Genomic DNA, 14,056 nt, shown 5'->3' with positions numbered 1-14,056 from the left:
GTTGCTCAAGAGGGAAGGGAGTTAGAGGCACAAGGACCCACATTTGGCTCCCCTAAATTTAGCTCATGTTACTTCACAGTTGTAAAGCAGTGGGCATCCTGCTGCCAGTCCACAAGAAAGCTACACATAAGCTGCCTGTGGTCCCTTCCTTTTAGGCTTCAGGCACCTGTCCCCTCTAGGACTTTATCCTTGGCGTGTGGCTCTCCATTAAGTGGGTCAAGCCACATTCTTCAGTGGTCAAGAGTATAGACTCTGGAACCAGACTTCTGGGGTTCAAATACTGGCTTGGCTACTTATAAGCTAAATGGCCATGGGCAGGGGCACCTGGTAGCTCAGTTGATTGTCTGACTCTTGATTTTGACTCAGGTCTTGATCTCACAGTTGCAAGTTTGAGCCCCACTTTTTGAAAATATGGCCTAGGGCAAATTAATCAGAGCTCTCCTCTCTTAATAGGGATAATAATTCTGATATAATAGTGGGCAATAAGAGTTGCTTTGTAATAACTAAAACATTCACTCAATAAGATTGTTATTGAATGCCTCCCATGGGGGCACCTGAGTGGTTCAGTCCATTGAGTGTCTACCGTCAGCTGAGGTCCTAATCCCAGCATCCTGGGATCGAGCCCCGAATTGGGCTCCCTGCTCAGTGGGGAGCCTGCTTCTCCCTCTGCCTTTACCCCCTGCTCATGCTCTCTCAAATAAATAAATAAAAATCTTGAAAAAAAAAAAGAATGCCTCCTGTGTCCCAGGGAGTGCCTCCAATAGCTGGAGTTGCAGCTCTAAGCCTTCACTTCCCTCCACTATTGAAATAATAATAACAATAATGGTATTTATGGCACGGGATATTGAGAAGATTTAATCAAATAATCCATGCAAAGGACTTAGTGTAATGCTTAGCACATAGTAAATAAGTAATGTTCACTCTTGTTATTATGGCACACACATAAAGCTTAGAATAGTAATAGCTACCATCTGTTGTGCTCCCAGGATCTCCTTGCATTCTGTTTCTGACAGCCAGTCCACAGCACTGCTGGCCAGTATCCATGCTGACCTGGTGGTACTGGGGACTGGTAAGCATCCCTTCTGACCGGTCAGGCATCAGGTGTACCTGTGGTTAAATGTTTTTATTTTTTAAAGATTTTATTTATTCATGAGGGACACACAGAGAGAGAGGGGCAGAGACACAGGCAGGGGGGGAAGCAGGCTCCATGCAGGGAGCCTGATGTGGGACTCGATTCCGGGTCTCCAGGATCAGGCCCCAGGCTGAAGGTGTGCTAAACCGCTGAGCCACCCGGGCTGCCCTGGTTAAATGTTTTTAATATCACACAGCATTTAACTCTGGGTCAGAGGCTCTCAGACATCTCCAGAAGGACAGTATTTTAGCTGAACATTGTGAGAAGAGAAATGTTCTATTGCCTTGTTTTATAGACACCATCAAGAGAAACTAGAGGCCGGGAGCTGTGATCACCAGCAGGATTCACCTGTGCGGGGAAGGCCTGGACAGAAAAGGAAGTGGGCTGAACAGAGACAAGATTTTAGTCAAAAGAAATCGCTAGAGCCAAAAACAAAAGGTCTGTATGTTTCATCAGACTTACCGACTACAGTAGATAAGATTCTAGAGCTGAGCAAGCCCCTTTGTATTTTCATATTCAGTGTGTATGAGTGCCCAGTAAATGCCCCTAGTTAGTTTTGTGAATGGAGGGAGAAAGGAGAGGAAAGGGCACCTTGAGCTTATTTCTCCTGCAGTGGTCCTTAACTTTTGCATGTCCTAAATCTCTTCTGGAAATCTGATTCTGATCAGATGGGATCTATGAACCCTCTAGCCAGAAAAACACACTGCTGTGTTCATTTTGGTGCAGGGAGTTACTAGCAAAGCAGACCCTGAAGCTGTGTCTTCTTTTTCCCAGATGTGCCAAAGGTAAAGCTGCTGTGTGGGGCAGATCTACTGGAGTCCTTTGGCGTGCCCAATCTGTGGAAAAGTGAGGATATCACCCAAATTGTGGGAGACTATGGACTTGTATGTATTACTCGGGCTGGAAATGATGCTCAGAAATTCATCTATGAATCCGATGCACTGTGGCAGCATCGGAACAACATTCACCTGGTAAATGAATGGATCACCAATGACATCTCCTCCACAAAGATCCGGCGAGCTCTCAGAAGGGGCCAGAGCATTCGCTACTTGGTACCAGACCTTGTCCAGGAGTATATCGAAAAGCATGATCTGTATAGCTGTGAGAGTGAAGAAAGGAATGTCGGGGTCATCCTGGCTCCTTTGCAGAGAAACACTGCAGAAGCTAACTCATAAATCATACAGCATGATATTTTGGACTTCCCTAATGGGTATTTGAAACCGTCTGCGTGTCAGTAACTGGGAAGAGGAATTGTGATCCTGTTTCATAAACTAAAGCTTTTTAAAAGTTTGGTAAAGATCAGTTTTATAGTAGATTAAAACCACGTTTATAATTTATTGGAAATTCCTAAGATGAATGTTTTCAATATAGTCTCTGGGTGGCTCAGTTGGTTGAGTGTCTAACTTGATTTCGGCTCGGATTGTGATCTCCGGGTCATAGGATTGAGCCTGGCATCGGGCTCTGTGCTCAGCATAGTGGTTGGTTCAGATCCTCTCTCCCTCTCGCTCCTGCTCACTCTCTCTCAAATAAATAAATAAAACCTAAAAATAAAAAAATAAAAACCTATTTAAAATCCCCACTTTAGTTTTTTTTTTTTTTTAAGATTTTATTTATTTATTCATGACAGACACAGAGAGGCAGAGACATGGGCAGAGGGAGAAGCAGGCTCCATGCAGGGAGTCCAATGTGGGACTCGATCCCAGGACTCCAGGATCACACCCTAGGCCGAAGGCAGGCGCCAAACCACTGAGCCACTTGGGCTGCCCCCCAATTTAGTTTTTTTTTTTTTTTTTTAAAGATTTTATTTATTTACTCGTGAGAGACAGAGAGGCAGAGACACAGGCAGAGGGAGAAGCAGGCATCATACAGAGAGCCTGACGTGGGACTCGATCCAGGGTCCCCAGGATCACGCCCTGGGCTACAGGCGGTGCTAAACCACTGTGCCACCAGGGCTGCCCCCCAATTTAGTTTTAAAGGGAATTAGCCTTTTACGAATGCCTGCATTCTTCACCAATGGTGGCCAAGGAAATAATTCTAAAAATAGTGATCTTGTAAAATCCACCACTGACCAGTCATCTTCAGCTGTGCAAAATACAGGTTGTGAATGTGCCTGGCAGAAACTTGACGCTAATGGTTCTGTCTCTCTGGTGCACATCAGTTAAGCTTTGCCAAGACACATCTGCCTGGAGCTCCACCTTTGGAGACTGGGAGAAAGGTCCAAGCCCTCAAATGTTCGGAAAGGTACACCAGTATTTCTGCTCCCCACACGAGAGGTAGAGAAACAGTCTGGGTGCCGGTAATGGGGAATTGTGATTCTTTCATAAACTAAAGCATAAAAGTTTGGTAAAACCAGTGGTAATTTAAAATCAGGTTACACGTTATGGGTTTCCTCTTAGCACAGCCTCTTGTGGCTCTGGTTATCTGCCATCTTGCTGTCTTCAGGAACCGCTTCAGAAGTGACATCATGCTACCTGGAACAGAGAGAACCACAGAGAGTGAGGGATCTTATACAAGGATTTTATTAACTATCAGTGTTCTTGGCCTTTCTTTTTTTTTTTTTTTTTTCCTTTCTTGATAGCTTAATAGTCAAAAGATGAATGAAGATCCTACAAACATGAGAAATGCCACACTGGATGAGCTCACATTTCCTCCAATTCAGAATTCGAAGAACTGAAAATGGCTGGTTGAAAGAACTCTCTATGATCTCAGTCCAAAATTTTCTCGAGTGTCTGAAGAGCCCTGCTGTTTTTGTTCCAGCTCACTGTGAATCTACCATTTGTAAATTTAAGCAGAAAAAGTTTCTACTTTCTTACACTTTTTCCCTTTTACGTGACAAACACAAGTTTGTACATAGTTGGATGCTGATTAAAATTCTGTGAAAGTTTTACCAATTGGTAAGGCAAAAGAACCAGAAATAGCTTTTATAGAATAGCTTTATGATCCATGAAAAATCATGTGGTAGAAAGAGGACTTAAGTTAAATTCCTCATGAAAATATAATACTTTTGGGGATCCCTGGGTGGCGCAGCGGTTTGGCGCCTGCCTTTGGCCCAGGGCACGATCCTGGAGACCCGGGATCAAATCCCACGTCAGGCTCCCGGGGCATGGAGCCTGCTTCTCCCTCTGCCTATGTCTCTGCCACTCACTCTCTCTCTCTGTATGACTATCATAAATAAATAATAAAAAAAATATACTTTTTGCAATTTATATTTCATACCTACACCATTCTAGATGAAGGGTTTATGACTTGAAGGAAAAAGTACTTAAAATTGTGCAGTTGTATGGTCAAATGTGAACACGCAGTTTGAAAAGAGAAGGAGTGAAAGTGGCCAGCATCCATTCTACAACCACTGACCTACTCTTACTGAGGCCAACAGGCCAGCCTCCTAAAGCCCAGGAGGGTTGCAGAGCCTGGCACTAGTAGGCTTCAGTCTACTGATGGAGTGACAAGTTGGAGTCTCTGATCAGAGAGATGAGGGTCATTTCTCCCTCTCCTGAACTGTTTGGAGTTGAGAGTTGAAGCAGTATTGATGAAGAACCATCTAGAAGTAGATGAAGCTACCTAAGTGTAATTTTGATTTTTTTTCTCCTGGAAAACTGCACTTAGTTCACCTGATGTATGTACAGAGTGCAGAAGGCTTCCAATGCTATAAACTTCTATTTATTTTGTAGAAATTTCTCTTATACCATGGTGCCTTCCTACCTAGAAGGGCCCACCCTGCTCAGCTGTGAGTATATGACCTCTGGACCCACTGGGTAAAGCGTTTGGGGACCTCCCAGGAGACTTGATAATAGTGAAATGATCCTATTGTGCTATTTATGGATCAATACCTTTGTACATGGAATGGGCTGCTTTTAGCTTTTTGTCTTAGTACCAAGGATGCTGCTAATGCCACAACATAATAAGTTTTGGGTGACCTCAGGGGCAGAATTTCCTGTTTTGATAGTGGAAATTAGAACAATGAACTTCACAGGGGAATAAATATTAATAGTTGTTGTGACTTCCATTGAGGAAGAGGGAAATATGCCACTATATTTCCTATTATGGCTTTTTCATAATTTGCTTTTGTAATGTGAATTTTAGGTTTAGGAAATGTGTAAAGCTGGTATTTTGTGTGTTTGATGCTCGTTTTATGTTTTATATGTGTTATACTCCCTTACCCCTTACATTGCATAATTTGAATGCAGCCAAGGAACAAAAGTCCTTTACTGGCAGCTTAATTCAGTTGAATACACATCTGGAGAGATTTTTTTTGTTGTTTACCTGTTTAGGGGACAAGTGTGAACAGTAAACCATTTAGATAAGAGGAGTGGGTTCTCCTTGGTGATCAGGGTAGAGAGATTGAGCCACAGGTGTGATTTAGGCTCATCTTCTTGTATCAAAGGATGTTCTCTTTTTTTTTTTCTGATATCTCGAGGGTCTCCCTGCAGGGTGGAAGGAAGCATTCCATCAGTGTCAGCATGTACGGTAGTTTTCTTTTTTCTTATCCCAACGTCTGATTCATTTCTGTCAGAGGCCAGAAGTCACTATCTTGTGAAATGGTGTGGCACCCAGAAGTAAATGTTAACCATTTGGATAATCAGTGGATAACAGGACATCCATTCCACTGCCATCCTCATACTTGTTCCCACAGGCCTTGTGATCTAGAACATTCACTGTGGCATCCACCCAACTGTGAGGCTGTACAGTGTCTGTCTCTGAAATCTGTACCTGGTTTACCAGTGGTGCTGCTTGATCTTCACAATGCCAACACTTACGATGTGTGGGGCATGTAAGTCATAAACTAAGCACAATTAGTTGATTGGTGTAAATGCCAAACCCTGAGGCTTAAGTGAGCAGTATGTCTTCTGAGCCTGCATTCTTAACCTCTTTACGCCTTACGTAACATCTTACTTTTCAAAGAATGAAATTTTAGTCACATCTTGAAATTTTCATCACCCCAAATGGATGAGTACAAATAAAGAAAACTTTGAACATATGATAGTCTGATGGTGACGTGTGATGTGTTCTGTCCACACAGAAGGACCAAGTGGAACCTGCCTGATGTACCAATTCCTTGGAATAGGAGAAGTGAATGCCCAGAAGGAGGAGGTGTTAGGAGCCCTAGTTCACTCTTCATTAGCTAAAAAAAAAAAAAAAGAAAGAAAGAAAGAAAATGCACCCAGATCCATGAGGGTGCATATGAAATGTGATCGACCTGATGGAGAGTTGGCACTGGCTCCTCACCATACTGGCTTCTCACCACTCTGAGCTGCCACCTGTCCCTTCTGTGTGACCAGGAAGCATATCTTGGAACAGTATTATGTGAAGTACCAAGGGGAGCACACAAGTACAAGATAGTTTCTGCTGCCAGGTTGTCTACAGCTAGGTGGCAAGAAAAACAAGACTAGAGTTTGAGCAAGGAACTCTCCAGAATCCTCCTGAACCCATCACGCTTCCTAAACATGAGCACCCTTGGGCCCTGGAAGTCAAGAAACCAGGGTGGAGAGCACTCCAGGAGGAGCTCCTTACACTGAATTGTCATTTATCTGAAGGTCAAGGAGTCCTGTTTCTGTTCTGTTTGGGGGGCTTTTGTTTTTCCAGCTTGGGCAGCCTTAGGTAGGAGGAACAACCCACGAGGAAGTACAGAGAACAGGCCTGCCTCTCACTATATGTTACAACAATTGCTCTCAGGTTAGCAGGATCTGAGGAGCGGAGGACAGTCAAGAGAAAGGTTTTTGTTTTTGTTTTTGTTTTTTAATTGCTTGCCCTATTGTGTCCTCCCCAGGGTCTCCAGAACAACAGCTGCATAGGAAACCAGTGAGAATGAGTGAGCCCCAGATTTGGATGGCCTCGCTGGCACAGCACAGGAGAGCAAGGCGGAGGGGCCTGGCTTATGGGGGCAAAGTCCCAGCTGCCTTCTTCAAGGTAGATTCTCGGCACCCAAAGTTTCTTTTGATTAATAGCCTTTAAAATAGTGTAGCTAAAATTATCAGTGCCACCAAAGCAGAAGATCTGAGCTTCTGGCCACACTGTTCTTATTGAAAAAGTAGTACTCATGAGATAGTATATTTTTAGTATTTATTTATTGAAGTAATATATTTTTAAGATTTTTTCCCTTTTCTTTTTTTTTTTTTTTTAATTTTTTTTTTTTATTTTATTTTATTTATGATAGTCACAGAGAGAGAGAGGCAGAGACACAGGCAGAGGGAGAAGCAGGCTCCATGCACCGGAAGCCCGACGTGGGATTCGATCCCGGGTCTCCAGGATCGCGCCCTGGGCCAAGGGCAGGCGCCAAACCGCTGCGCCACCCAGGGATCCCTTCCCTTTTCTTTAAATTTAAACTTTAGGTAGTTAACATACAGCACAATATTGATTTCTGGAGTAGAATTCAGTGATTCAGCGCTTCCATACAACACCCAGTGTTCATCCCAAAATATGCCCTCCTAGATCCCCATCGCCCATCTATCTAGCCACTCCCCCCCCACTGACCTGCCTCCATCAACCCTCGGTCTGTTTTCTTTTCTTTTTTTTTTTTTTTTAAATATTTTGTGTATTTATTCATGAGAAACAGAAGGGAGAGAGAGGCAGAGACACAGGCAGAGGGAGAAGCAGGATCCATGCAGGGAGCCCAAAGTGGGACTTGATCCCAGGACTCCAGGATCAGGCCCTGGACCAAAGGTGGTGCTAAACCCCTGAGCCACCTGGGCTGCCCAACCCTCAGCCTGTTTTCTGACGTTGAGAGTCTCTTATGGTTTGTTTTCCACTCTCCAAAGATTTCTTTCTTTATTTGAGAGAGTGAGAGCACATGAGTTGGGTAAGGGGCAGAAGGAGAGAATCCTCAGGCAGACCCTGAGCTAAGCATGGAGCCCGACATGGGGCTCCATCCCACAGCCCATGAAGTCACGACCTGAGCCAAAACCAAGAGTCAGATGCTCAACCAACTGAGCCACCCAGGGGCCCCATAGTGGTATTTTATTTAACATTTGCTAAGTACTCTCAGCAACTTAAATATGCTCAGAACTGAACCATAATTAGCTCTTCTGCCCTCAAAAAGGTTTAAAAAGGCAAATAAGTTACTTAAGGAGACAAGAGTAACCTAATTTTATTTATTTTCTATATCAGGGTATTTTCCACTGCGAGTAATATGAATTTCAACTCCAGGTTGAAACAAGGACATTTAAACCCAGAAGTACAAATGGAGGGCAGGGTCCAGGTCCCTGCTCCGCTGTGTCAGGTATACTTGGACCCAAGCTCGAGCTTGTAAATAAACCCTCGTGTGTTTGCATCGGAAAACAAACAAACAAACAAACAAACAAACAAAAACAAATGGAGGGTAGGGTTTAGGGTGCATGGGAACAATGAAGCAACAGTGTCATCAGGGACCCAGGGGCTTTCCATTCCTCCGCTCTGTAACTCCGTGTCCTAAGTCTGGTGCTCTTTAAGTTGTAGGGTGGTCACCAATAGCAAGTCTTCCTGGCTCATGCTCAAAAGTGGGGAAAGGCTGGCTCCCTAGGGCTTTGTTAAAATCAAAGAAACATCTTTCCCATAGGCTTTTTTTTTTAAAGCTTTTATTTATTTATTCATGAGAGAGAGAGAGAGAGAGAGTGAGAGAGAGACAAGCAGAGGGAGAAGCAGGCTCTATGCAGGGAGCCTGACACGGGACTCGATCCCGGGTCTCCAGGATCACACCCTGGGCTGCAGGCAGCACTAAACTGCTGCGCCACCAGGGCTGCCCCCAATAGGCTTATCAAACTTATCATCATATATCCTTGGCTGATTCAAATTCATTGAAACTTGCTTGTCCCGAAAACCAATCACTGTCAAAGGAGGTAGGCTTTCTGTGATTGGCTTAGTCTTAAATGAATCCAGATCCTACTCCTAGACCTGGACCAAGCTCCTTGATGGCAATGCGTCCCTGCCTTAGGGAGTGGAAGTCTGGATGGCAAGAAGTGTTTACAGTATCCATGCCATTCTTTGCTAAGCCAGTACCAGACTCCATCAGGTGATACAAGAGTGGGTCGACTGCCAACTGTCCCTCTTCCATTCCCATCCATTTCTGCCGAGGAGGAGCAGTGTTAGCACAGGTTTAGGATCATCTCATCTTGGCTATAATTTTATGACTTACTTTGCCAGTATCAAGTGGAGGAAAAGAAAAGTCTCAAATAAATTTCACCCCTCTTTCCAGAGATAACGTTTGGTCCTTGTCTAGAAGAAAGATGGGAGAATTGTGGAGGAGAAAATTACTCTTTATCCCATGGGCAAGCTCAGTCTATGTCTACTTCAACTGAATTTCAACTCTATCCATACTAGATGGCCCTTGTTTAAGCTGGCCCAAAGCCATACCAACCATCACAAATGCCAAAATTATTAGTAGTTATTTATGTGACTTTCATTTGCAGGCCAACATTTAGAACAATAAGATATTAAGGGCAGGAAGTAAGTATGACTTTTCCATGTCCTGTTCCCTTAGTTTTCTGGAATTTAAACAGGCTTCATACTCCAGAAATCTGGTCAGAGTTCATAGTTCTGTGCCCATTAAATGGGAAGATACAGGGGCACCTGGGTGGCTCAGTTGGTTAAGCCTTTAGGTCAGGGTTCTGGGATTGAGCCCCACATCAGGCTCCCTGCTTAGCTGGGAGCCTACTTCTCCCTCCCTACTTCTCCCTCTTCCCCTGCCCCCCCGCCCCCCGCTCATGCTCTCTCTCTCAAATAAATAAAATCTTTTAAAAAATAAAATAAATGGCAAGATATAGGTAATCTAGGATTTGATATCAGCCTGTCATATCCCACCAAAGGAATCAATGTCTTATAGTTAGGAGAATCAATAGCCTTATTCTGGGCAAGGTGGTACTACTCTGATTTCTCAGTAAAAATGGCGTTTCTCCTTTGGAAAAGGCTGCAGCCATTCATTCAACATTTATGGAGCACTTGCCAGCACATTCCCTAGGCCCTAGGGATGCTGCAGAAGAATGAGAGGAACATGTTTTCTGCCCTTGAAATCTTAAGAAAAAAGGGAGTCAATAAACAAACCAAAAAAAAATTGTGGATTATGATAATTATGAAGGAATTAAGCAGAGATGTGATGCAGAGTAAATAGCTATCAGAAATATATCAGAAGGCTGTTCGTGACTCAGAGATTATCAGAGTCAAGTATTTTTTTGTCTAAGATCTAAACCAACTGAGACGCCTGGGTGGCTCAACGGTTGAGCGTCTGCCTTTGGCTCAGGGTATGATCCCAGTCCCAGAATCGAGTTCTGCATTGGGCTCCCTGTGAGGAGCTTGCTTCTCTCTCTGCCTATGTCTCTGCCTTTCTCTCCATGTCTCTCATGAATAAAAGAAAAAAAAAAAAGATCTAAACCAACTGAAAAATAAGATGAAAAAAGCAACAAATGAAGAATAATAATAGCATCTTCAAAAAAAATTTCTAAAGTAATCTCTACCAAAAAAAAAAATATATATATATACACATATATATATATAAAGTAATCTCTACAGGCAGCCCGGGTAGCTCAGCAGTTTAGTGCCACCTTCGACCCAGGGCGTGATCCTGGAGACCCGGGATCGAGTCCCACGTCAGGCTCCCTGCATGGATGGAGGCTGCTTCTTCCTCTGCCTGTGTCTCTGCCTCTTTCTGTGTCTCTGATGAATAAAAAAATAAAATCTTAAAAAAAAAAAGTAATCTCTACATCCAAGATGGGCTCAAACTCATGACCCTAAGATGAAGAGTCACATCCCCCATTGACTGAGCTGGCCAGGCACCCCAAAAATAGCATCTTTAGGACTGAGAAGTTTTTTTTTAATTTTTATTTATTTATGATAGTCACAGAGAGAGAGAGAGACAGAGACACAGGCAGAGGGAGAAGCAGGCTCCATGCACCGGGAGCCCGACGTGGGATTCGATCCCGGGTCTCCAGGATCGCGCCCTGGGCCAAAGGCAGGCGCCAAACCGCTGCGCCACCCAGGGATCCCTAGGACTGAGAAGGTCTTGATAAAAGTTCAAAGTTGAAGCCTGGTGTGAGGGTCAAAGCAGAATAGGTAACCATGCCAGATTATGTATTTTCTAAGATGGATGTTACAAGATCTCCCATTCCACTTGCTCTGCTTACAATGTGACATTGAGAAATGAGGTCCAAGTTAACCTCCCTTTGGATTTGGGTAGGCATGTGGAAATGATGTCATTTGACTTCGGAGACTGTCATAAAAGACAATATAGCATTTTTTTAAGAGTCCCCAGTCTAGACTTTGGAATAGTCTACCAGAGGGTTTGGGTCTGTAAAACAAATACACTCTCAAGTCCATGTCAAAAGGGCAGAAGGAAAAAAATTGAAATGCTCTGCATTTAGAATGTTTGATAGATTAAATCTATCTCTAGTAGAGAAAAACTCTTCAGTGGCTGTTGTCCCTAAGGCAGGCAATACATTCTGGTAGTGCCCATGTATTGGGCACTCCTTTAGTCCTGGGGAAACCAGGATGGGTGGTTACCCTCATGGCCCCCCAAGCAGAGAACTCATCCCACTTCCATGAGAAGGAAGTAGGTTTGGAAAGAGGCCAGGGTGTTTAGGGGAAATTCCTCTCCATGGAGAGCATGATTAGAAAAGACTGTTCCCCTAATTATGACTTTTGAACTGGAAACCAAAGCAGCTAACCTTGCAAAAAACAGGAGAAAAACATCCCAGGTAGAGGAAACACCATATATAAACACCCTGAGGAAGGAAACAAAACTGGTGGGGATCCCTGGGTGGCTCAGTGGTTTAGTGCCTGCCTTTGGCTCAGGGCATGATCCTGGGGTCCTGGGATCGAGTCCCACATCGGGCTCTGGGTGCATGGAGCCTGCTTCTCCCTCTGCCTATGTCTCTGCCTCTCTCTCTCTCTCTCTGTGTGTGACTATCATAAATAAATAAAATTTTTAAAAAATATTTTATTTATTTACTTGAGAGAGTGAGCAACAAAGAGAGAGAAAGCATGACCTGGGGGAGGGAAAGGAAGAAGCAGACTCCCTGCTGAACAGGGAGCCTAATGTGGGGCTTGATCCCAGGACCCTGAGGCCATGACCTGAGCCAAAGGCAGATGCTTAACCGACTGAGCCAGGCTGTCTGAGTTTGAATCTAGACTCTTCCATCAAGTGTATGACCTTGGAAATTTAACCTCTCTCCATCTCAGTTTGTATCTCTGTCAAATGGACATAATAACCATTGGAGAAGTAGTATTTTGTGACAAGTGATAACATACACAGTAAGCACTCAATAAATCTTGACTATTAATAGAGAGACTGTGGTGCCTGGCTGGCTCAGTTGGTAGAGCATGTGATTCTTGGTCTCCCAGTTGGAAGTTTGAGCCCCACACTGGGTGTAGAGATTACTTAAAAATAAGGCAACCCTGTTGGGACCCTTCTCACTGCTGAGAGCTTTCTCTCTATCTTTGCTTAATAAACTTCTATCCCTTTACTCACACAAAAAGAGAGAGAGAGAGAGAGAAAGAGAGAGAGAGATTACTTAAAATCTTGGGGCATCTGGCTGGCTCAACTGGTAGAATATGTGACTCTTAATCTCAGGATCATGAGTTCAAGCCCCACATTGGTTGTGGAGCCTACCTTAAATTAAATTAAATTAAATTAAATTAAATTAAATTAAATTAAATTAAATTAAATTAAATTAAGGCCACTAGAGTGGCTCAGTGGTTGAGCATCTGCCTTTGGCTCAGGGCATGATCCTGGGGTCCTGGGATCGAGTCCCACATCGGGCTCCCCATGGGGAGTCTGCTCCCTCTGCCTATGTCTCTGCTTCTGTGTGTCTCTCATGAATAAACAAATAAATCTTTTTTAAAAATTAAATTAAAAAAAATAAAAAAAATTAAATTAATAGGGCAGCCCCGGTGGCTCAGTGGTTTAACACTGCTCTCAGCCTGGGGTGTGATCCTGGAGACCCGGGATCCTGTCCCACGTCGGGCTCTGTGAATGGAGCCTGCTTCTCCCTCTGCCTGTGTCTCTGTCTCTCTCTCTTTCTGTCTCTCATGATTAAATAAATAAAATCTTTTTTAAAAAATTAAATTAATAAAATCTTTAAATAAAAATATTTTGAGTATATTTTATATGTTATTACATATATATCAAATATACATATATTTGAGTCTGGAGCTGATGGGTGAGGTCAGAAATAGACTCTACATTTTGGAGGCAGCCTCCAGGCATGGTGTTTGACTAATATTGTAGATTAGCCTACATTCCCAACCATCTTCTCTGTTGCCTTTCTCTACTGTCAAGACTGAAGAGGAGATGCCAGCTTCCTCGGGCTCCCTTCCAGTTGGAAGTGGGCACAGCTTTGGCCAATGACTGTAAACAGAAATGTAATGAAGGGATAGTGGCAGGTGGTGCTTCCCCCTTCCTTCTTCCCTTGAACATGGATGTCCTGGCTGGAAACCCAGCAGTCCATTCATGACCGTGAGGTTACCAGCAGGCATAAAAGGCCCGGAGAATCACAGAAATGCCACTTCCACCTTATGGAGTTGCCAAATCATCAGCATCCCAGGACTGCTTGATAGGTAAGAAAAATAATGTATATGGAGACCACTAGAGTTGGGTTTTTTGACTTAGCCTTTGCAGCTGAAACGCTAATGCCGTGAGTTTGGAGGAGCTTCCCTTGGTCATTTTCACTTTGGAGGCAGAGAAAAAAGTGTGGCTCGTAACACGGTGTGCAGTGGGTCTGGAGTTGGAGAGGAGGACGAGGAGGAGGACGAAGAGAGGGAGGGGGAGGAGGCCAGGGGAGCAGGGGTGACCCCGCTGGCGCAGAAAACCGGGAGAGGCAGGCGCGGGGAGGGGGGTCCCCAGCAAGTGCCTCGGAGGCCGGCTCCTCCCGGCGCCGCCGTCACCCCGCCGCCCCGCCCCCGCCCGCCCCCCGGGGCCCGCAGATAAGCCGAGGCCCGGCCGCCCGGCCGCCCGCCCGCCCG

The 14,056-nt window shown here is 44.3% G+C and overlaps 1 protein-coding gene across 6 annotated transcripts in view; it reads left to right on the top strand.

Moving 5' to 3' along the window:
- The window catches only part of NMNAT1 (nicotinamide nucleotide adenylyltransferase 1), a 28,805-nt gene extending 22,694 nt beyond the window's left edge, over positions 1–6,111 (top strand). For all 6 annotated transcript variants that reach the window (XM_055304970.1, XM_055304967.1, XM_055304972.1 and 3 more), the window contains 2 exons: positions 1,428–1,570; positions 1,907–6,111. In XM_055304970.1, coding sequence (XP_055160945.1) covers positions 1,428–1,570; positions 1,907–2,307 — 544 coding nt within the window. In that variant the 3' untranslated portion in view covers positions 2,308–6,111. The remainder of the gene's footprint in view (positions 1–1,427; positions 1,571–1,906) is intronic.
- Positions 6,112–14,056: the final 7,945 nt, after the last annotated feature.

The sequence above is a fragment of the Nyctereutes procyonoides genome, unplaced genomic scaffold, assembly GCF_905146905.1.
Source record: "Nyctereutes procyonoides isolate TBG_1078 unplaced genomic scaffold, NYPRO_anot_genome, whole genome shotgun sequence".
Taxonomy (NCBI): Eukaryota; Metazoa; Chordata; class Mammalia; order Carnivora; family Canidae; genus Nyctereutes; species Nyctereutes procyonoides.
This window is presented reverse-complemented; position numbering and strand designations above follow the sequence as displayed.